This window comes from Lolium rigidum, chromosome 3 (assembly GCF_022539505.1).
Source record: "Lolium rigidum isolate FL_2022 chromosome 3, APGP_CSIRO_Lrig_0.1, whole genome shotgun sequence".
NCBI classification, from domain to species: Eukaryota; Viridiplantae; Streptophyta; class Magnoliopsida; order Poales; family Poaceae; genus Lolium; species Lolium rigidum.
Window position 1 is genome coordinate 269188486 of NC_061510.1, and position 24889 is coordinate 269213374.

General features: G+C 45.4%; 1 protein-coding gene across 1 annotated transcript; it reads left to right on the forward strand.

Annotated features, from left to right (window-relative positions):
- Window positions 1–1630: 1630 nt before the first annotated feature.
- LOC124699467 (protein DETOXIFICATION 29-like) lies at window positions 1631–8917 on the forward strand. Its single transcript, XM_047231764.1, has 8 exons — window positions 1631–1828; window positions 6962–7503; window positions 7731–7817; window positions 7909–7965; window positions 8053–8291; window positions 8409–8527; window positions 8631–8717; window positions 8816–8917. The coding sequence occupies exons 1-8, from the start codon at window positions 1640–1642 to the stop codon at window positions 8915–8917; spliced, it is 1422 nt and encodes a 473-aa protein (XP_047087720.1). The 5' UTR covers window positions 1631–1639.
- The last annotated feature ends 15972 nt before the right edge of the window (window positions 8918–24889 follow it).

The window sequence follows — 24889 nt, forward strand, 5'->3', positions numbered from 1 at the left end:
TGAGCGGACACTTTGCGTGTCCTCAGAGACGCATTTGAGGCACATATTTGGCCCAGGTTTGCGTCGCCGCGGACGGCCCAATCACTTTGCATCGCCGTGCTGAAGATGGTACCAGACGTATTTTTTGGCCCGGCGAACGCAAACGGTCACTCAACGTACCTCGTTTGCATCGCCCTCCCCTTAAGAAAGCCGGACAAAATTTGCTGAAAACACCGCAGCCTGCGCGGCCGAAACCTTCATACATGTCTGGCAGCTAGTTTTGGGCATTAAATAAGAGGACATGTGATAACATTAAATAGAAGAGAGAGAACCTATGCATGTGTGGTAGCGGGTGTGTCATGTTGCGCATGTTGTCTTGGGTCAGGAAAAAATTGTATTCGGTACCTCCAAATGAGGCCATGTGCGTAGGGGATGGGCTGGGGATGTTGAAAAATAAAGTTCTAGTCAAGTGATATAATGATTAAAATAATATATTGTTGCTTAGTTGGAAGAGAGAGTGGATGAGTAGAGAAGAGAGTAGGCTCTTATGCAATGATGCTAGTCTCATACACATGCTCTTATAAACTATGTGAGAGTGAATGGTGGGCCATACATTAAGAAAGTAGTACAACTTTATAGCTCACTATTGTATATGTTAGCTTCTAAAATGACTATAGATGACATGGCACTTGCGCTGATAGCCCATGATTGGCTCTACTGATTGAACTTGCTCTAAGGGTCGTCCAAACACCATTTCCGTATGAGCGACGTCACTAGGAGATATTTTTTGTCTAGCATTGCCCATATACTGTTTATGGGGGGCACACAACTCAAGATGCTGTGATGTTTTAGCAAAATCATGGAAAACATATGGTGTCTACGAAATATTAGAGATAACCATATACTACAAGATACTAATAACAAGTTAAGATACTGATATGTACCAATTCACAACGTAACACTGTAAATCTCAAGATACTACAATAAACATGGATATAAACAATAGGATGGTAAAATTTTGAGGGTAATTGGATAACTTTGTCCGCGTTTGGAGGAGCGGCTATAGTTCTACTACATCCATCTCAAAGTTTAAGGTTTATATTATTTTTAGAAATTCAAACTATGTCAAGTTTAACTAAGTTTATACTGAAAGTTATTAACATGTAAAATAAAAATTCAATATCATTAGATTGATAATGAAATATATATATGGTATCTAAAAAATATCATATTTATTGATAGGTTCTTCTAAAACTTTGATCAAAGTTCACTTGCTTTGATTTTAAAAAAATATAACCCCCTTAAGATGTCGGTAGTATCAAAAGGTTCCACTAAATTAATGAAGTACTACCCAGCTGTATATATAATAGTTCCACTGCGCAGGAGGGTGCACTTTTCCATGGTCAAAAGATAATACAATATAGTGCACGCGTATCGTATCGTATCATACTCTATTACAAACCTCTGACAGTTAAGAAGTAAACGGGCTTCATTAGCTTTAGCCTGCTAGAGCTTCAATATCTCAACAAACACATGCTCCTCTGTTGAAGAGCTTGGTTTATTAATTAGCTGATCCGAGTGCCTCACAGTACCACCTGATATGTCGTCGAAGCTAGAGAAGAGATCGCCGTCGACGATGGTGACGGTGGAGATTTCGAAGATGGTGGGCAAGAGCTGGCAGGAGGCGAAGCTGATGTGGCACATCGCGTTCCCCGTGATCCTCACCATCGTGTGCAATTCCTCCATTGGCTTTGTCACCTCTGCCTTCGCCGGCCATATCGGCGAGGTCGAGCTCGCTGCCGTGACGGTCTCCAGGAACGTCATCGAGGGCTTCGCCTACGGAGTTCTGGTACGTATGTTTGCACCTTACCATTAACTTGTTTGTATATATGCTAACTAGACGATCGCTAGCACATTTCAACATTAAGATCATCTCAAAAAAAAACATTAAGATCTAATAGCTTAGCAAAATGTTGTCTAGCGAATTAATGTAGATGCCATACAACGAGAGAGAAACAACAACTTACATGTAAGTTACACGAAGTGGTCAGCAATTCTAGCAAATAAAACAAGTTCACCCATGGCAAAATGTAAAATCTAAATGTTTGAGAGGTTAGGAGGCAAAGGCAAAAAAAAAAAAAAAACCATCTAAATCCCTCCCAAAAAATGTTCAGAAATTTGTAAAAAGCTAAGGGTGGCCCACTAACATATAAATAGCTAGCTCTGCTCCTTCCTACAGTTCATCTCCAGACGCCTAAAACTGGCGCGCTAAAACCAGGATACGACACATGTTTTCTGATTTTTGCGCGGGGGAGGATATCGTTTCACCGAGCGTCTAAAAGTATTGCACGCGGAAAGAAAGTTTGGGTTTTCACCCTGTAAGTTTAGACTTTGAATTTGTTATGTGCTATCGTCCCCACTTACCAACACCGATTCTTAAGTCACGAACCACCAAGCTAAAACCTCACCGCTACCAGAACTTGAGCCACCATTACTAGTATTCAGATCTCGGCTTCCATGACATTCTCCACGACTGACTTGACCATGACATAGCAACAATCCGTAGAGCTTCGTATCGCTCCCTCTCAAACCAAACAGTTAGAAAAAACACGGGTGCGTGCGACTGAAACCCATCTGATCCGGCAAACTCGTCCATTTATAGTTCGCTGGTGAATCCTTCCGGAACACAAGACTCCAGCCAAATCAATGAAAATAGGGGTCAAGAAGATCTTCATCATGGCATGAGATTGATCCTAAGACCTCCTTTATTCAGGCTGGCCCCCCATGCGACCATCCCAGTCGCCCGAAGCAATGCCGAGGGCCGCACCATGGCGACTCAAGGTCCAGGTCTGGCCAGGATCCCCATGTCCAGCCACCACGCCGCAGATCAACACAAGGGCCTTCGGGCCAGACCAGCACGCTCGTACCGGCCGTCGTAGTGCCTCAATGATGATGCCTCATCCTGTGCCTCCACCGCACACAGCCACCACGCCCTCCCGCCGGGGGCGAGAGGTCGCCGCCGACACGCCACTGCACCCCGTATATGGAGCGCCTCGCCTCCTCTTCCCCGCTGGGAGGCTAGAGTTTCTTTCGTAGGGCTCGTTCGTGCGTGTGGATGACACTTGTAGGCGCATATCTAGTAGCAGGAGGAGCCTATAAATAAACATCTCAAGCTAGCTCCATCCCATGAAACAAATCTGAGACATGTTTGATTGAACGGGTGAGCAAATTTTATTAAAACATAGTTTTACTCTATTTTAGCACATGTTTGTCCTATTATAATTTAAATATAACCGGCATGCTAGGAGGATGTGGCGTGATTGTAACGTTTAAAACTCCCTTCTCTTCTCTCATGCCATTCCTTGTGGTCCCCTAGATATCCACTCACCTCGATCATCACCTCATCGCTTGCTAATTGTACACACATCCAGAAAAGAGGATCCAGAAGTTCTTAAATTAGACCACTTGGAGGAATTTTCACTAGAGTAGATAATTGGTGTCATAAATTCACAAATAGTTGGTAAGAGCATCTCCAGCCGCTCGAGCCCCTCCGGGCGAAAATCCGGATATAACAAACGTCGGATTGATGCAAAAAGGGCGTGGGGGACAACATTTTCCCAGTCGCACCCCCGGCATTCGCCATCAGCGGCGATAGTTTCAAAAAATCGTCTTCCCGCTACACAAAAGAATCGCCAAAGTCCGGCGATCGGATCAGCCACATTCCGGCGATCGAAACAGAAACTAGATGATTACAGGCTCATCGGCGGTCCCGTCTTGAGCCTCGTCTGGTGCGGCATCGGGCGACGAAGCATCGGCGTCTGCAGTTGTCGTAGCGGCGGGAGTTGACGTCGAAGCGGAGGACGAAGCAGCTGACGGGAGCCGGAGGATTCCTTGGCGATGGGTGTCATACCAAGCCCTCGTCTCCTCGTCCATGTTGGCGTCGTTGCCGCCGATCAGGAACGCCAGGTCGGTGTTCCTCTTCTTCGCCGCGGAGTTTTCCTTGAGCAAGGCAATCCAGACGCCCTGGTTGGCGACATCGTCTTCCACCGCACGTCGTGTCGTCCCCCCGGCGGTGTGCGCCCTCGCGGCCCAGCACTTGTCGAAGGACGCCTGCAACCTGTCGGCTGGATGGCCGGCCTTCTTCTGCTCTTTCAGCTTCTTCTGGCCGAGCTCGGGGCGGCCCGCCGACGAGGCAGGTGTTGGATCGTCGGGGTTGTACTGCTCGCCCTTGTTATTGGCGAGATTCTTGCGCACCTCCTTCCACTTCTCGCACTTCTCGATGCAGGCGAACACGTTGAGGTACTTGAACATCTGGCCATCGTTGTCGTCCGCGTACATGTCAAGCGCCCACCGTATCTGCAAAAACAGGCCGGTGCTTCAAGAGTAAACCCCGGACGATGTACAGTCGACGGAGGAGCCACGGCGAGTGAGCATACCTTTGCTTCAAAGTCCTCGCCGCTCACAACATGTTTGTCGATCTCCTCCTGTATGCCGTGCCACATGTTGCACGCCGCCTGAATGATCCCCTAATGGGTGCCCATTGCCTTGTGGCCGCGTACCATCACCGTCTTGTTGAATTATGGATCGACGAGTTTCCGCTCGTTGTTGAACGCCACCTTGACCCGCTGCCAGTACGCGTCGAAGTTCTGATTGGCGTTGGTGATGCCGTTCATGGACACGGTCTTCGAAGCTTCGGCGAGGCACTCCTCTTCTTTGCCCGTCCATTTGATCCGCGGCTCGGCTGGCGGCGAGTTCTTCTTCCTTTTCTTCTTCCCCTTGGACAGCGCCTCCATGGGTTCAGGCGCTTCCTCTTTGTCGACGTCCTGGTCTGCGTAGGTCTGCTCATCTTCTTCGTCGACGTCTTGGGTACCGTCGTTCTCATCGTGGTGATCGTCCTGGTCGAGGTTGACGCCGCCCCGCGACGTGACGGCTTCCGTCGCCCTTGCTTCCTCTTGTGTGAAGAAACTGGGACTCGACGCGGCGGCCATGGAGCTCGACGTGATCATCTCGTGCATCACAGGCTCATTCGGTGGCGGCATCCCGGGGTTGGAGAAGGAGAGCAGCCCACGTCATAGGGCAGGCGAGATGCCCTCTTACATCGCACCGTCGTACACCGGCGGTGACGGTGTAAACCCCTCCATGCCGGCGGTGTAGGTGTCCTAGAACATGGCTGTGGCCGGTGACGCCGGCGAGAAGGAAGGAGAGCCGATCATACCTTGGGTCGGCCATGGCCCGGGGGATTGGCCGACGCGCGGCTGGCCGAAGTTAATGGAGATCAGCCTCGCATGTTCCTCCGCCACCGCTGCCGCCACCCTCTTCGCGTTACACTTCCACTCCCTTTCCGCCCTGCCGCGAGTTTCGTTCCGCCGCCGCTCCACATCCGCTGCCCACTCCGCGTTTGTCCATCCCGGCGGCCTCTGTTTTGGCGCCCGCGGCTTCCTCGCCTTCGACGCGCCATCGGTGGCGAGTTTCTTCGGTGGCATGGTGGTGGAAGGGAAGATGAGGAGCTGCAACTGTGGGGGAGAATGGCGGTAGCTCCTCCGAAATTCGGCGGGGAAAATGGTTCTACGCGGCGCATTTTGGAGGGAAAACGAAATTAATGGAGGGAACTACCAGTTCTGTCGCCGGCAACGCGGGCCCGATCGACGTTTCGCGCGCTTTTGTTTCGTCCGGAGTCCCCGACCAGGCCTCGCGAACCCGGGGATGGCCTGGGCTCTCCGGATGGATGAAAGGCCTAATCCGGAGGAAAACGAGGAGCCGGGGGCGCGACTAGGCCGTTTCGTCCATCTGGATTAAAAAAAAGGCGTCATGGGGGCCCTCCCGGGGAGACGGCTGGAGATGCTCTAAACTATGAAATTCCATTAAAAAAAATAGGCTTATGTCAATATTTTCTTGGGACAGGTTTTTTTTAGCTCCCATGCAAGTGCACTCCCTATATAGGCCTTCCAGTTTTCGATCAAGAACCGTGCTCTCATGCTATTTGTTTGTTTCACCCAAACGAAACAAAGCATTTGAACTTGAAACTTTTTAGATCTAAAATTCATTAAGACTATAGTGTGCAAAATAAGTACCAAAAACAATAGACTTTAAATGTACCTTTGTCATTTTAGATATGTCTGGTGCACCAAATAATTTGAAACATTTTTTGTTGTTGACGTACAAAGTTTCAAGTTCAAATTTCTTTTGTTTGGCAAAAACAAACAAAAGAAACTTCTGCCTACTGATCTCGATGCAAATCTTGAGGGCCTACATAGAGATGTATGAGTATCTGCAATGTGATGAATATTTGTTGGTAAGTTTTAGTATTTACTTCAGATTTAAACTCAATAGTGAAGAAGCTCACACATAATTACTATAATGAAGGTTTGCTAGCTTTAAAAAGCATGACCTAAAAGCGAAAACTTTTCCACGCAATACTGTCTAGCCTTGTAGTAAAATACTGTCACGAATAAAGTAGCTCATGTTCTAGCACAAGTAGGGGCTAAGTGTGATGTAAACTCCTCTTTATCGTGGGAGAATGAGGTGCCTGAGTGTGCCGGTGATGCTGTAATGGGCGATTTAGCCCAAAACATTTCGTAATAAAGCTATATGCTTTCTCAAAAAAAAAATGTCACAAGGGTTTAGAAGTTTCCGCTTCAAAATTATTCGGGGCCTTACCAGAGCATTACAAATATTGATTGTGTGATCCAAATTTCTCTTAATTCAGACAAATTTGTATTTCCAATGAATTTGGTTTGAATATATTCCTGAATTTTGACGTAAAAAAATATGTTGTAGCCACCAAAATTCCGGATATGTTGTAGAAATTTCGCTGAGATTGTGAGTCGTCTGACGCAAGGTCGCTTGCATGCATGTTACTGAGTTCATACGGAATTAGGGAGTACTTGGATTCCACTCATTGTTTTGAAATTTCCTTTCCCGCGCACGCTTGAATATAAGCTAGAGTATAGAGAAGCTGACGCTATGCTTGCACTCGTTGCAGATGGGCATGGGCAGCGCGCTGGAGACGCTGTGCGGGCAGGCCGTCGGCGCGGGTCAGGTAGGCATGCTGGGCGTCTACATCCAGCGGTCCTGGATCATCTGCGGTGCCACTGCCCTGGCGCTGGTCCCGACCTACGTCTTCACGGCGCCGATTCTCCATGCGCTCCACCAGCCCGCCGCCATCTCCGCCGTGGCGGGGCCGTACACGTGGTGGGTCCTCCCGCAGTTGTTCGCCTATGCTGCCAACTTCCCCCTGCAGAAGTTCTTCCAGTCGCAGAGCAAGGTATGGGCCATGACCTTCATCTCCGGCGCGGCGCTCGCCGTCCACGTCGCGCTCAACTTCCTCTTTGTCACGCGTCTCGGCTACGGCCTCTTCGGCGCCGCCATGATCGGGAACGTCACCTGGTGGATCATCATCGCGGCGCAGTTTGCGTACCTTGTCTCCGGCTGCTTCCCAGAGGCGTGGAAGGGGTTCTCGCTGCTCGCGTTCAATAACCTCGCCGCCTTCGTCAGGCTCTCCCTCGCCTCCGCCGTCATGCTCTGGTTTGTACCTTTCATAGCCAACTTTGGACCGGATGGTAGATTAGTTTCAACCGTACTACTCTCTCCGTTCTAGGACACTTATCTTAGATTTTTCTAAATTTAGACACTTAATACTGGTGATACATCCAACTTTTCACAAATCTAAGACAAAGTTCGTAAGACCGAGTGAGCTAAGTAATATTGTTCTGAATATCTTAAGATTTATATAGTATGTTCTTTTTATCTAGCTTGGAGCTGTGGTACTACACTGCAGTTATCATCCTTGTGGGTCTACTGAAGAATGCCCAACTCCAGGTTGACGTCATGTCAGTTTGGTAAGCATTTTGTTTGGCAAACACTGTAATTGTACTTCGTGTACATGGACTGAATTAGTTCGATGACTAAAACGGTGTCTGAAATTTACAGCATCAATTACGAGCTCTGGACCCTGATGGTGGCACTAGGCTTCAACGCAGCAGTCAGGTTACGCAACAAGACAAGTTATTAGGAGGCTAGTACTATTAGCAAAGTTTGTAGTTCCTAATTTAATCATCTTGCTTCGGATCGCAGCATTAGGGTGTCAAACGAGCTTGGCGCCAACAGGCCCAAGGCGGCCAATTTCGCCGTGATCATGGCGGCGTCGACGTCCGCCACCATTGGGGTGGTGTTCCTGGCCGTGTTCCTTATCTGGAGGACGGAGCTTCCGCGGTTCTTCAGCGACAATGAAGAGGTGGTGAGAGAAGCGGCAAAGCTGGGCTACCTTCTTGCAGCAACCATCTTCCTCAACAGCATCCAGCCCGTGTTCTCAGGCACGTACCAGTACTCTACGAAATCAGTTATACCAAATTATACAAGCCCAATAAGTGGAAACATGGAACACCTGAAGATTCCGATGAACTGATTTTTGGGTGTGATTAACTGTGCAGGCGTGGCGATAGGAGCAGGGTGGCAGTCGCTTGTGGCATTCATAAACATTGGGTGCTACTACTTTGTTGGCCTTCCACTGGGAGCCCTCTTTGGCTTCAAGCTAAAGCTTGGTGCACTGGTAAGAACAAGATCAAATCAGCTTCTATTTTTGATGAACGGGCGATCTGATTCTGCCTTGCTCTGAATATACAGTAACGTTTTGATTAATTGGATTTCTGCAGGGGATTTGGGTGGGCATGTTAATTGGTACGCTTCTACAGACTGCTGTACTTCTCGTAATTTGCATTAGAACCAAGTGGGAGAAGCAGGTGCAGTACCATACCAACATCACTAGTCACTCAAAGTTTTTATAATAAATAGTAATGGCTATTTTTTCCTACAAATGTCTGAACTTTTAATTATGCAGGCTATGTTGGCTGAAGAGAGGATCAGGGAGTGGGGAGGAAGCAGTGACACATTGCCGGCGACGACAACGATGACAGTGATGAAGGACGGCGTAGAGAGATGACCAGATGGTTTGTGTACGCAAATTGAACATTCTTATTTATATTTACATGGAGAAGCACAGAAGAGAGATTTTAGAATTAATTAACATGTACAAGTTGAGATTGATACATTGTACCTTGATTCTTTAGTTGAGAAATTCAAAAGAAATCGTTTATCTCGCTGATCAATCATAATGCCAAAATGCTGCTTGTTCACCATATGCAGACAAACTGGGAGTGTGTATTGCCGAGATTTAGTATCTGAGTATGGGAGGGCTGAAATGAGAAACACTATCTATGATACGACAACAAATGCAAGAACATGGAAACATAATCAACTTCTACAAAATCATGATAAGATAATGGAAAAAATGTTCAAGTGCTACAAGATCATGAAAAATAAATTCAACTGCTATAAAACACAGAAAACCATTCAACTGTTATATAATCATTTGCACACTCATGTACTTATACCACGTTCATATGCTGCTGTATCACCTATATAGGCGTGACTGGTAGACTGAAAAACAGGCACCACAATTGGGTAAACATTTTTTTTTTGAACCCGCAGGAGATCTGGGTGTCATTGTATTAAGCATAAGAAGCGGACCAAGATGTCCCATACAAACGGATAGAGGCCACCACACATACCGGCCTAACTAAGAAGGCCAAAGCTAGTGAACATCTCTAATCCGCCTACCTCTACACTCACACCAAATTGGGTAAACATTGACAAAGACCCACCAAAATGTCCCTAGAACAGGTGTCGCTGTTGTTCCAATTATGGTGGTCTTTTACAATTTACTCATTTGTAGTCAATAGAGAGAAACTGAAGTAATGTGTAAAGAGTGTTGTAGGCTAAGACAGAGAGTAGGGATGAAAACGGAGGGGATACGGACGGAACTGGGCGGTGCCACATTTATTTTCATATTTTTTGCAAAAAAAAACGATTACGGAACCCTGGAAACAAAAACAAAAAATGGAAGCAGATATTGTCGGAAAAAGATATAGATCGAATACGGTGTGGAAACAGAATGATGCAGATATTTGCCGGAACCAAGAACTCCTTGAATCATGCAAATAGAAAATCAAGCATTCAAGTGAATCAACAAATTTGTTCCCTAGCTAATTCTAGTGTGCTACTCAATTTACTAGGGAATAGGGGAAGGTCGTAAGATTCTGAAGAACTAAATGGCAATCGAAACATCTGAAGATTCTGAAGAACTGATTGTTGGGTGTGATTAACTGTGCAGGCGTGGTGATAGGAGCAGGGTGGCATTCACTTGTGGCATTCATAAACGTTCGTTGCTACTACTTTGGTTGGCCTTCCACTCAGAGCCCTCTTTAGCTCCAAGCTAAAACTTGGTACATTGGTAAGAACAATATCTAATCAGCTTACATTTTTAGAAGAACGGCAATCAAATTCTGACATGTTCTGAATATACAATAATATTTTGATTAAATAGATTTATGCAGGGGATTTGTGTGGGCATTTTCATTGGCACGTTGTTGCAGAGTGTTGTACTTCTCATAATTTGCATCAGAATCATTAACCAAGTGGGAGAAACAGGTGCATTACCATACCAACATCGAGTCGCTAAGAAGACATTTTGGGCCACTATTTGGGCGGCAAATGGGCCAAATATGGGTTAATTTGATTAAATATGCCAAAAAAAATAGTTTAGTTCGATTGAACATCCCCAGCTACAGATAGCCCCGCCACTGGACCACCGCCAACATTGCTACTCACTGGAAATTTTTATAAGAAATAATGGCTCAATCAAAGTTGAGCTGATCTCTTTTTCTTAGAAAGGTCTAAACTTTTAATTGTGGAGGCTATGCTGACCGAGGAGAGGATCTAGGAGTGGGGAGGAATCAGTGACACCCTGCCAGTAACGACAACGACGAACAGTGGCATTTATAGATGATTAGCTGGTTTCGGCACGCAAATTGGACACTGTTATTTATATGTACAAGGAAAACACATAGGAGTAGACTAGTAAATTTGCCCGTGCGTTGCAACGGGGAAAGTCTATGTTGCGTGACAATACATTCATACCTACAGTTTCCTATATTAATACAATAAAAGTAAAATCAAGTCGTCAACATATTTTATCCATTCTGATAATTCTGAATTTATTCTGTGCCGCAACCCTCGGGTCGCCTCCGCGCGGGCGGCTCCAGGGGCGTCCAAACCCTAGGTAGGGAACCACCCAAAATTCCCCCTCCCCTGGCCGCTGCCGCCGCCGGAGCTGGCGGTGGCGGCCATGCCCGGCCGTCGAAGGCGGCGGGCGAGAGCTGCGCGCCCCGACGGGTCCCCTACGCGCGGAGGCGGGACGTCACCCGGGCGGCGCTGGTGGTGGGTGTGTCCGGCGGCGCGTCCTGGAGGCGCTGGCCGGCGCACGGCTGGGGCGTGGAGGTGCGGAGGAGGAGTTTCTCAGCGAGGTGGGCAGCAGGCTGCGGCATGGAGCGTCGGCGCGAGCTGGTGGCGGCGGCGCGAGACCAAGGAGGTCATGGCGGCGGCGGGGAGGCTCGGCCAGGAGGAGTCCAGGCGAGCAGAGGCCAGCCGCCTGACGGTGAGGGCGAGCTCGGCTTCCCCCGGTGGCGTCCGGCAGGAAGGCCGGAGGAGTGGGCACGGGCATGGAGCGTCGGCGCGATCTGGAGGCGGCGGCGCGATCCCAGTGGTCGTGGCGGCAGCGGGGAGGCTCGGCCAGGAGGAGTCCAGGCGAGCAGAGGCCGGCCGCCTGACGATGCGGGCGCGCGGCGGCTGCCCCCCGTGGCGACCGGCGGGGAGGCCGAAGGAGTGGGCGCGGGCCCGATCTGGGCTTCTGCGGGTCCAATCTGGGCTTGCAGGCCCGGATCTGGCTGGTGGCAGGAGTTGCTGCTGTGGGCAGTCTGCCTGAGTTGGCGATAGCCTCGGCGGGCGGTTCTGGCCCGTGCCGGTGGGGAGGGAGGCTGCCTCTCCCTTGCTGAGTCGGAGTTGGAGGTGGAAGATGGACCATGTCCTCGGCCGTGTGGTGTGTCGGAGTCCACAGATCTGCGACAGCTTCGGGGAGGAGCTGCGGTGTTGGCGGTGCGAGGCTTCTTGGACGGCGTGGTCCAACCCTCGGAGGTGCGGGATGCGCGATGGCACGGATGAAAATCCCGCCCGATCTTGGTCGGGCCGGCGGCGACGGCACCCACGGGTGTCGTTTTTTCCTCGTTGGAGGCGCCGCCGAGGAGCTTCGACATCGCCTCGCGCTCTCTCGTGGTGTTGGTGTTGTCTCCGGGCGAAAGCCTAGATTCGGAGTTGGATCGGCGTGATAGCGGCGTCCTCGGCGTCGTTCCTCTGTTGGGAGTATCGCGTTTGGAGACAAGGTTGGAGGTCCTAGGTTGCGCTCCTCCGGTGCTCGCCGCTGGCCAAGGCTGTTCTTCAGGGGCGCTATGGACACCATAGTCGGCGTGTCCTTGATCAGGCTTCCTGGGTTTGTCCGAGTCCCACCGTCTATCTCTTCAGATGGTGCGTCGACAAGGAAATGCTTTGGAGGGTCTGTTCTTTGGAAGCGTTCGATGTTGGTCGTGACGCGGCTTTGTAGTTTAGCTTAGGTCAGGCTCCTCTAGGTTTTGTTGTTGTTGTGTCTGTGGTGGAGTGTGTGTGCTACGCTCGTTGTTTGCAGCGAGTTGTAGTCTTCTTGTATGTTTTTTTCTGCCTTCTATAAAGATATGGTACGCCGTTGGCATACTCGCGAAAAAAAAAAAATTCTGAATTTTGTCTTCTTAAATCGAACACTAAAATAGTGTTGAATATAAAACCTTTAACGTTTTCTAACTTAAGTGCATTGCCGGGAGAGAGATTGAGGACCATGGGGAATAGCCTCGGCGAACCTCAGGCGGCTGATGAAATCACCGCTACGTCAGGTCTCTTGCTCCAGTCAGCGGTGCGGGGCCACAGTGCTCGTTGGACATGAAGTACTTCCAGGGTGCCCTTCATCAAAGTCGTCCACGTCGTTGTGTACCTGCCTCCCTGGTGTTGTTGAAGAAGTTCAGTCGCTACACCATATTTCACTCCTAACTCGACTCCTCCTCTTCCTCCTTGATGTGTGTTGCAAATTCAAATGAGAGAAATCCCACGAGTTTCAAAAACCGATTTCACATATTGTGCGGGGTCTATGTCTTATCAGGCATGTCCAACTTTGATTTATTATCCGTGCTACGACTTCTGGATATTTCAAAAAGCCCTTCAATTACTATGATTTCTAATTTGCCAGTCCTGTTATTTCTACATATTACAATGATGGCACTCCATAAAATAATTATATGGAAGAATTAACAGAGATTTTGGATATGTACCATTACTTCTCAATTAGTTCTCATTTTAGATATGCATGTTGTTCTCAAGTACCAATTAGAATATTCTTGTTCTCATTTTAAATTAGGATCCAAACATTTTCAGATCTGGACAAAGCGTACTGAACATTTTCCATACAAATTAGTTCCACCATTTAGGATATGTACCACGAAGACAGAAAAATTAAGGGAGTGTCTAACCATCATCTAGCTGAAATTGCAATTGGGGATAAGTCAGATTTTGACTTCAGTAGTATTCATTAACTCATTCCTCCGCCCGCTTCAATATTCATTTGGTCAGTTTGGACATTAGAAAAAAAAAACAATCTCTTCATTCCCATTACCATTGAGTCCAGTTTTTTTCCCAGGTTTTTTAACCGTGACTAAACCCAGGTCTCAATTAATTGAGCCTCCTTTGGAGCTCTGGTAATGAAAACAAGGACTAAATTGGCAAGTTATTGCTACATTTGAATATTTCACACGAATAGGTATAACTGCCTCCACGCCAGCATTCTTGCTTCTTCCTCCTCACATAAAGACGCCTATATCCCAGTGATGGACGGCCACCCCACAGGAAAATGAGACAGAATGATCAGAACGAAGACAGAGAGATAGATCCACATAATCAAGGGATGCATGATGGAGAGAAATTAGGAAACCTTCATCAAAATGAAGGCAGTAGCAGATGGGTAAACTCTTGGATCTCATACACTCTCATGCCAGCTCACATCCCTTCTCCTTTTCACTACCTCTTCTCCGCATCTGTGTTGATCATTTAGCCTCTCTCTCTCATTTCTTGATCTGCACAGAAATGGTCAATGGTATTAGCAACTATAGAAAAAAAACCAGCCTCTAGTGAAGGAAAACCCCTTCCCTAGTCATCTTAGCTCTGATATGTACAATAGTAGGTTGAAGAAATATTTAAGTGGGTTAACTATTGAGAAGGGGCAGCTAGACATGTACTAAATATACATTGGATAATAAAGATCATTAAGAAGACTAAAACTTATTTACACCTAAAAGAAAGAGAGAATACTAAAGAAATAACTGATAAATTATAAATTACAGTACATGAGAACTTAGAAAATTATACTAAAACTAACAACACTGATAGAACTGATAAAATTAGAGGCCATAATCAGTCTTAGGTGACTAAGAGACTAGAAATCTGCAATTAGCGCTAGCCCTAAGAGAAACTAAGAAAACAGAGAGTAATGCGGGTAGTGTGGCGTACCTGTCATGACTGATATGTCCGAGCTTCTTCACCACTCAAAAAACTGAGCCATGTACTCGCATCATCGCAATTAGCGTTGCTTAGCCCTGCGACAAAGACATGCTTGACATGGGCAAGATACTTCAACTGATATAGAGTATGCATTTAAGCGGTTGTCTAGTGTATCATGCTTCTGAGCAAAAAGACGAGCAAAAAGACAGAGCTAGGAGCCCGAGCACACATCTAAAAACAACAACCTTGAGAAAACTCGAGGTTGCCTTTGTTTCCAACAAGAAAGGTAAGTTTCCTTTTGCAGCTTACATTCTTTAACATACACTACATCGACAAAAATATTAGTTTGCAATAGTTTATTATGACATGTAATGTAGGATGTTGTACCTAAATATTCCTTACTTTTATGACAAGACAACATGGTATCTAACAACATTAATCTAACATACCAATCTAACTCACAAACTTCAACCAAAATAATGTGATTGTAGCAACTTAAGCATCACATACCACCTTAAGGAGAGTACTAATTACTTAATTAGACTGACCACCGCAATAAGGTCACATAAACATCTTCTAGCCATCTTTGTATGATTGATATAACAAAATCCAGAAGTCTAATCTTATACTTCCAATCAACAAATGACTAAGATAATGATGAGATAGAGGCAATGAGATAAACTAAGAAAATAGGATAAGAATGGAACAAGAAATGCTCTGCGTCAGAGAAATTAAACGGATACCCTCATGGAAGCTATCAATGAACAGTGGCAATGAAACTGGAAGAAAGACAATGAAGATTGGAGAGAGAAAGGACTGAAAGATAAGAGAGAGAGACTGAAGAATGGCACTGATACCAAACAGAATTAGGAAAGAACAGAGAAAAAAATAAGGAATGAACATAAATAAGGATGAAGTAATTAAAAAATGAAAATTGAATTGAGTGACGGAGAAATTAAAACTTGAAAGATAAGAGAGACTAGGAAACTGAACATTGTAACTGAAGAATGACACGTGTGTATTAAAGAAGATATAACATACTTGGCCAGTGGAATGATAAATTCAGAAAGGCTGGCCCTGATAAAAAATTGAAGCCAATATGAAGACTGAGAGTGACTGAAATAAATTGAAGAAATATGAGATAAACTAAGCAACTGAGCTGCTAGAATGAGAGACTGATTGACCGAAGTGAACTTAAGGATTGAGCTAATTAAGATCGAATGGGAAAAATAAAGAGAGGAATGAAAAATGAAGAAAATCCGAATGAGCAAATAAGAGATAGAGAAAGAGAATACTCACTAAAACTAAGCATAAGAAATAAAATAAGAGACGCGAGGTACAAGACTAAGAAACTGAGCATAATAAGGACAGAAGAAGCAGAATAACATGTGAGACAAACTGAGCATAATAAGGAAATCAGAGAAAAAGGCTGAGAGAAAATAAAGACCGAACATAGATGTGGACGGAAGAAGCACAATGAGATGTGAAAAGTAAAGAATGGAACTGAAAGAATGAGATTGAAAAATGAAGATTCAAAGAAAGAGGGAATGAAATTGAATACTAAAAACTTTACTGAGAGACGGTTGAATGAGAAAATAAGTCTGAGACTGAGATAAACTGAAGAAATAAGAGATATACTGAAAGACTGAGCTACTAGGATGAGAGATCGATAGGACTGAATAAATAAGAGCTACAAGACTGAGAGAGCGAAGAAACTGAGCATAATGAGGAAATCCTCGAGGGCATCTGCATGATCCTCTTGGAAATCCTTAGGAACCTACGATACATCTCAACATATTAGTGACAAAGGAAATTTACAACTAAGTAATGTATGAAAAACAGAATTTGATACTTCACTTGATGTGCTGATTTGCTCGCGACTCTCAACATTGGAATAGGCAGAGTCAGACAAGTCCCTATGTGATCTTAAACGTGATGGTGCTTCAATGCCCTGAATTATTGATGATACGAGGTGTAGAAGAGATATTGGAGATTGCACAGCACCAATAGGGCCGGCTGCTCATATATATATAGGCGGACACATGTACAATTACAGGTACAACCCTGAGAAAACACGGGGACCTATATCTATACAATATGTTGAAGGTGGACGTGGTGAGGAGCGTGAGGTTGGAGGCGGCGTTGCTGAGATCCTCGCCGAGACCCGCCGACAGGGTGGAGAGCATGATCTTGTCATCGATCGGAAACTCCAAGTCACGGAGCTCGTCGGAGAGGCTCTTCGAGTCGAGGGCGTAGTCGTCGAGAGACAGGTCGTTCTGGTGGGTGCCGAAGAACTCCTGCTGGAGGAAGGTGACCCGCTAGATTTTGTTGTCGGTGAAGAGGCTGGTGATCTTAGCCCAGACCGTGTGGGCGGAGTCGCCGTCGCGGACGACGGTGCGAAAGATGTCGTTGGAGACGGTCTGGTAGAACTAGCGGATGATGGTGGCGTCGATGGCGAGCCACTCGGGGTCGTGCGGCATGGCGAGGAGGTCGATGGTGCCGTCGACGTGATCGAGGAGATCATACTCGCGGAAGAAGCGAGACCGAGTACGTCTTCCACGGGAAGAAGTTGGCAGCGGTGGTGGGAGAGCTTCACCGGCACGCGCTCGGCGATGGGGATGTCGCGGATGACGGCGACGGAGGGGCCGGTGAAGGGGTTGCTGCTGCCGGAGCCGGAGGAGTTGAAGCCGGAGCCGGAGGAGTCGAAGCGGTCCATGGCGGAAGCGGTGGTGGTGTTAGGAGGCGGAAGCGGCTAGGGCTAGGGTTGGGGTGGAGGCCGGTGGCGCCCGGAGAGGGTCGGGCGGCGGCTAGGGCTAGGGAGGGGAGGGGGCCGGCGGTGCCCGGGGAGGGTCGGGCGGCGGCTAGGGCTAGGGTGGTGAGAGGGCCGGCGGCGCCCAAGGGTGGGGGTCGGGCGGCGGCTAGGGCAGGACCCGAAGGGTCTCTGATACCATGTAGAAGAGATATTGGAGATTGCACAGCACCAATAGGGCCGGCTGCTCATATATATATAGGCGGACACATGTACAATTACAGGTACAACCCTGAGAAAACACGGGGACCTATATCTATACAATATGTTACTCAACACGAGGCCTATGAAAACGACAACAAATGCTAGAAGAATGTGAACATGTAAATTCTTAAACACATTAGTAAGCTAGACAAAAAGGAAACACGAATAGATATAGATCATGTATTTCACCATGTCATCAACTATATACAAGAAGGGCATTTCTTGCACACATTCAAACATAAAGAACATGACAAACAAATTACACTACCTGGAAATATAGAACAACAAGAAGAAGCAATGGTCCATGTGACAGCAACCATTACATTCATCTATCAAAATCACAAAGCAGTTACCATTAAACCAGGCCTTATCTGTCACGGATAGTATTCATCTTCTCCATATTCATACAGGCCACACTGAACAGTATAAAACACAAAAACTGTGGTGTGGGTGTGCACTGAATCATGAACTCCATCCTATGTCTAGTGATGGATATCCATGATCTAATGAGAGAAAACAAAATCCTCCACCCATACATGCAAGATTGTACCAGAACAATGAATAAACCTTAAGGGGATTAAATCTACCTTCATATATACGAATACTGAATTCAACAGTTCAAACAAAATCATGCAATGCACTCTCACAACCTTGGAACACTTGCCCGCTGCTAGCATATTCTTGTAGCACATATGAACATGTTTCCTCACTAATCATTGCCATTTGAATAAGGGATTCTTTAGTTCATGATGCAACAAGATAGAATACCCACGAATTGAAGGATTTAGGGGATTCAGTGCGACATCAAATGAAGTAGGAGTAACATATTACACATCAGAGTCTGTACTTGCTACTAGAACAACACAAAAATCACCAACGAAACTTAGGAAAATCTGCCCGATATGTGATCCCCAAAACTGGATTTGACTTACAGCCGTGAATCAGCAAATGGAAAAATGCACCCAAAATAATCGCCCCGCTTGCCTCGCACCTCGCAAAAGAGAAATTACGCCCAGAATCAAATCCCATTTAGCTCTCACAGATCTAGACGCCCAAAATCAAACCTCCCTGTATGCAATCAAAAGCTCTTGTAAAACTACACCACGGAACGACCATATGGCAGAGAAAAAGAACTCACCAGGAAACTGAGGACGGCGAATTGTCGGGAAACTGGGAATGTACCTTCGGTGCCGGAAACTTTCCCCGCCTCCTCGATCCGTCGGTCTCCCCGGCGCGGCGTTCTCTCCGCCCTTCCCTAGCTTTGTCTTTTGGTGGACAGCAGATACACACAACGAGTTGGGGGAATTTAAAGCCAGAAAAAAACCGCGCAAATAAAAATCGGAACCAATTTCTAGTGTCTCGTATGAAAAAACCAGAGAAGAACCGACCCGATGGCTGAAACAAACAACCACGTGCTGTGCGCGTCGCGATTCACGCTAGATTCCGATTGAACGGCCATGGATCTGACTGATGCCGAATTGTATAACCAGCTAACTGAAATTTAGGAAAAGTGAAAATTAAACAAAAAAAGCTACTACTAATTAGGATATTTTTTTTAACTTTTGAGGCCATCAACGAAAATTTAATTTGCATCAATTTTGGCAAGAATCTAAATCACAATATCATACAGCCGGTCTGGTGGCTAACTGTACTTTGATCGCAGATCCCAAACATAAAAATAGAAGGCAAACAAGATGCGAAAAACATAAGCAAATCAGATCGGACAAAAAAAAATGGTAGACAAAGCCCTCTAGCCAGAATGTCGTCTGCGAACTGCGGCCACACCTTGCTGCTTGGCATGGACAAGGCGCTTGCGGTTGTGTGCAACAAGGGGAGATCGCGGCCTCGCTGCAGTCCTTCTTCACCACGGAGATGAGCACCTCAGTACATCGCCGATGAGGTCAATGGATCTGACCGACATCGGGTCCGCCGCTACAGGGATCATGAAGCTGAGCAGATCCCGATGGAAGAATCCCATTATCCGGGTCGTTGGATAAGGTATCGACACCGGCCGGATAGATCGTGGAATCGATGCGTTGCGTTGGACAAGAGTGGCGGCGGCAAAATCTGGAGGCGTCGGAGACAGGGACCTCTCCGCGTGAAGGAGCGGGATCTGCGAAGGTTGTTCCCTTCCTCTTTCCGAAGATGTAGGCGGCGCCGTTCTGTCCAGGTGGAGGAGAAAGTTTGGTCAGGTGGAAGAGAAAGAAGCAAACGAACCGTTTTCTTTGACTTGCCGGTATCAACTTGATAACCAGGGGCAATAAAAAAACGGACGAATCAAAAGCCTTATTTTATTATTACTAGTAAAAATGCCCGTGCGTTGCCACGGAAAAACAAAACATGAAGAAAAGGTGATCTTATTTTGTTGGGCATCGCAAGCAAAGGTGACTTGTGTTTTCAATACCCATCCGATACATCTAAAAAAATCAATCCAATACACTGCCATTTTTATTTTTATCCATCTTATAATTCTGGACCAGCTTCAGTTATTTCTATCACTATCTTACCTACAGATTTTCCATCATGCAACCCTCTCGAGTTAATGGAATCAATACATATTTTCAATGGAAACAAAATATAGTTTTCTGGAAGACATGCCAAGTGAAGTAGTTGAGCATTTCACAGCAAATAAACCCTCACCATATGAAGATATGCTTCATCTTTTTTTTTGAAAAAGTTATCTTATTAATTCACAAAAAAACAAGTTCTTACAATCTCGCTTAACTGGTAGTATTGAATTAAACATCACACTCGTACTTGACACACTACAGCCTAGGTTAGCAAGATCATTCTTGACGATTCACATTGCTCGGTCTGAAACCTGGAATAGTACTTGGGCAAAGCACCAAATCAATCTGCAGTACTGAGTGTGTTATCCTGCACTGAGGCTGCAAGAGGTGAAGAAAGCATCTGACGAAATTTCAGGAAAATAAACATTTGAATAACTTTCCAAAACTTGAAATTTATGAGAGAAGAACAAAGCACAAAAAAGAATTAGGGCACAAAAGCTTGAGCTAGTCTACAGAACACGTGCCTGGACACTGGGGTATCTAGGAACTTGTGTGTTAGATGAGTGATTAGATTTTTCTGAACATTAAATTGAATACCGTGATAAAACGGGTGTGCTAAAATTCTGCATAGAACCAATTGCCATCATTTTAACTAAATTAGGATCGCTTGGAGTGATAACATAACTACATAAGTTAGTAAAGTTTATTGAAGTGATGTTTAAAAGTATTTTATGTTCCTAATCCGTATAAATTATGACCCCTAAAAGGAACACTGGTAAATATCCTGTGAGACGGAACATTTCTTAGCTACCCATTCATATATGTCCATCCGAATGTTGCCTTGAAACCAACAATGTCACAGACGAAAGATTGAATCCTAACAAAACCTGTGCCACACAAAAGTAATATCTAGAGCCCCAATTGTTACTGAGCATAGCCACACAAGTGCAGTTGGACCAGATGAAGAACCGCAATTATATCTGTCAACTGAATGTGAATTTCTTGTTGTCCTGCAAAACAAAATGGTTAAAACATGAAGGTAAAGTGATAAACATCTCAACAAAATAATGAATGGACATTCATAATTTTTTCTCCTTTTTACTGCTTCATCAGAATATTTAATTGCATTCCACAATTCTCATTTGTTGTCAAGCTTTACTGAACGCTCATCTGAGTCTGATGGGGCACAAATGTCTTTGTTAAATAATTTTGAAACGCTGTAAGTTGTAAATGCAACCCCACCAGATAGACCTCCCATAGCCGTATGCAATAACACAAATCTATAAGTTGTGAAGTAAACCTCAGCAGATGTATGCATAATTTATCAGGCTAAACAGAGATGTGAAGTAATTCATAAAATGAGGATCATGTACTAAAAATACAACTGCCTTTGAAATGACAACCAGGCCAGAATTATGAAAGCAAACAAGATACAAGAAAGATAACTAAAATACAATTGCCTTTGACAACTAAAACTTGTCAATGGATCTCTGATAAGTCACAATAAAAGCTCATAAAGTGGGTCTGAATGGAGTAAAATAAGTACCAATTGATTTAATATGGAAATGAAAAGTAAACAAATCCAAAAAGAGTTCTCTGGAAGTCTCTCTCTCCTTCTCCCACTGCCCCATTGAGAGTCGATTCAGCAAGCCCGGCTCGCTCCTCTTCCCTTCCCGGCGGTGCTGCCGGCCGGCGAAGTGAAAGGAGTGCGGCGCGGGTCTCTGTACAAAGTAGTGGTAGGATTAGCTGTAGGATTTGGTTTTGGCTTTATGCCTGGTTACACTCCGTGGAGTTCGGCGCGATGCCGTTTACCGGTTCAGCTCCGGCGGTTTCCAGCGACGTCGGAGTGCGGTGGCTCTACTCCGGCAGCTGTTCATGGTGGACACTGCTCGGTGGTGGTTCTGACCGAAAGCCGGCTAAATAAATCGGGTGGTGGTCCTGGCGGAGCTCAACCCTGTGCTGCCTCTTCTAGTCCTAGCCGCCATAGTGGCGGAAGGAGGAACGAGGTGACGAGGTCGAGGGCTCTAGGGGAAGTTCGTGCTGCAATTTGTTGGAGCTTCTACATGGTAGCCATGGCAGGCCGCCATGATCTTTGGCTGTTGAAGTGGCCCCTCCAGTTGTTGTCTAAGGCAACAAATCAACCTCCAAGATGGAGGCCGTGTGATGTGGCATTCTCGTCGGCGCTCAACAGATCTGCTCTCCCAAGTGGCTATGTCCCCGGTGATGGCGGAGACGGCCGACGGTGGACTCATGGATGTGGTGGTAGGGAAAAGGGACCTGATTGTTTTTCCGTATTTCTATTTAGGGTCCCTGGTGTAACATGTGAGGACTGCCGTGTAATTTCCTTTTCCTTTAGAATCCTCCGTGTATTTTGTACTGCCGCCGATGAAAGTTAATGCAGCTTCTTGGGGTCCTTCCAGACCCCGATCCCCGTTCAAAAAAAAAAGATTTAATATGGGAACACCTTCTTTGCTTCATGAAGGTTGAAACCAAATCCAAAAATGAGAATAAGCTTTCTCAAAATCCCCATATGGAGAAAAATCAGATACAAACAAATGGACATATTTACTTCAGCATCCTATCTTGACTTCCTAACTGTATCATATTCAATATCCTTTATCCTGATTTAGAATTTGCACCGAATCTTGAAAAAAAGCACAAGAGATGGAACACCAAGAACTTCTCACCATCTAAAATGCAAATAAAGCATAAGCCAATGTTCAACTATAAACCTGACCCAAATCTGTCAAATATCGCTTAACAGAGAAGTGCCCAGCTAAACACCATTTTATCGCATATACGAGTCCTTGCTATACAACATATGTAAATCTACAGACCTTAATGTGCATAAATAATAGATATATGAATTATTCAGATTACCCAAAATTATAGTAAGGTGGATGACTGACTGAGAAGACAACAAATATAAAGTTCTAGGACATTCAACAACTGAGGATGACATGTACGTTGAAAATAACACCTCACATGGTAGATATTATAGTGCATAATCATGACATGCCAATATTTTCTTACCAGTTATTTGGTTTAGTGAACCTGCTTTCCTAAAATTTGTTTGTGCTATCAGATCATGTCTCATTCCTACTGGATTTTCCTGCGTCTGACCTGCATCATTTGTGTGTGATTGTGTTAAATATATTACACCAACTGAAGCCACATATACATAATAATTGCAGGTGTATTTTCATTTCTCTAAATATTACATCCAGGACGCATAGTACCTGTTGCTGCAGGTGGTATGCACGGTTGGGTGACTCCCAATTAGTTGGTGTACCACAAACCATGTTCTTATCTATATCTAGCATCGCTGACTGATTTTTAAGTTTTCGTGCTGGTCGTATCGGCTGTGCAATTCCATCTTTATTTTTTGCATAATACTCGGCAGCCTCTTCAGCTCTCTAGGATCTGCATACACGACAGTTGTTGAACACATCAGTTTCTAATCACCTTGGTTTTACATGATTGTCATGTCCTGAAATGGAGTGTAGGCTGCAGTCTCAAATATTCATTCATAGAAATATTCATTCCCCTTACTTTAGCAGTCTTGCTAAAGTGTTCCATCAATTATATAATCTGTAATAGAAATGCACATGTATAACAGAAAACGTAATGTACCACAATTAAGTGCAGATTTTAGAATTCTTCTAAAATAGAATATTTAAACATCAAACATTCATATGGCTTGTTTTCATAGCATGAACTTACACAAACAATCGAGAACATTCATATGGCTTCTTTTCATAGCATAAACCGACACAAGCATTCCTATTGCTTCTTTTAATCGTTTGTCTAGGTATCACTGTAGTTTCTCAAATAAAATTGGCTTTTCGCTTTCCAGTATACACAGCCACACCTCCAGCTGTATGGAGGCGTCGCTTAACCTGGACCATCACTCAGGTTAGAGAACATAGTTCAAGCATATGTAGCATATGACTAACTTACTTTAAATAGAAGTACCCAACACCCCGTAGAATTACTTTTTTGATACAAATGTGAGTTGTAACTACGAAGCATCTCCATATATTGTATAGAACCAAATTAGTTGTACAAACTACTGGGTTGACTCTGCAATGGTTTAATAGAGACAATAAAAAATGATCCCTGCAATGGTTTAATTATCAGAACTTAAGTATCTACGTTTGTCTTGCATAATTGGAAGTTTTGTCTTAACAGATATTTCAGAAATTTCTTTGCAAACTATCCTCTGAATTTCCAGCGTCAAACCACGGAGGAAACCATGCAAACTTGTACTTCGTAAAGTAACCAGTCAGCTACATGTTGTCCGCGTCCTTGTGAGAATATATCGCGTAGAGAGAAGACACAGACTCGACACAGACTGCACAACGCAGAGTGCTCCAACAAAAGGAATTTGTTTGCTCTTTTCAGAATCAACTCAGGTAATGTTAAACGAAATGCACCATAAATATATCACCTTTGAATAATTCTTGGTCCCTGTAAGTATGAGATAGGCGAAGAAAAATTACCCATGTTTCTATACCTGACGCTCCAACCTGCTGTCCCCTGTTTCTATCAAAGAATCCTCGGCCGAGCTGAACCATTCCAGCAATCAAAGAAGGAGACCTCGCTGCCCATGCACATCAGCAGGTTGGGAGGTGATCTTGTCAGATACATTGTCATGGATCAGACCTGGCCGCACCAGTACAGATGGTGTCAAAATCCATGACCATAGAAATCTAAGCTGGTTTTCAGCATGCGGTTCCAACTTCTAAGAATCAAGAAACAGTCCTGAGGATATGAACACAGATTGAAGACAGGCCTCGATAGTCAATCGCATAACTGACGGAGGAATAAGCAAGCACATCATAATCGGTAAAACTTGCGGGAGGGAGATAAAGCCAGGTAATTACCATCATCTTCCATGCGAGGTAACCGACGGGGCCTC

Bases quoted from the DNA above. Each gene is read 5' to 3' on its own strand.
- LOC124699467 (XM_047231764.1), top strand. From the start codon at position 1,640: ATGGTGGGCAAGAGCTGGCAGGAGGCGAAGCTGATGTGGCACATCGCG. The intron at 1,829-6,961 runs GTACGTATGTTT...CACTCGTTGCAG, and splicing joins GCTTCGCCTACGGAGTTCTG to ATGGGCATGGGCAGCGCGCT. The intron at 7,818-7,908 runs GTAAGCATTTTG...TGAAATTTACAG, and splicing joins GTTGACGTCATGTCAGTTTG to CATCAATTACGAGCTCTGGA.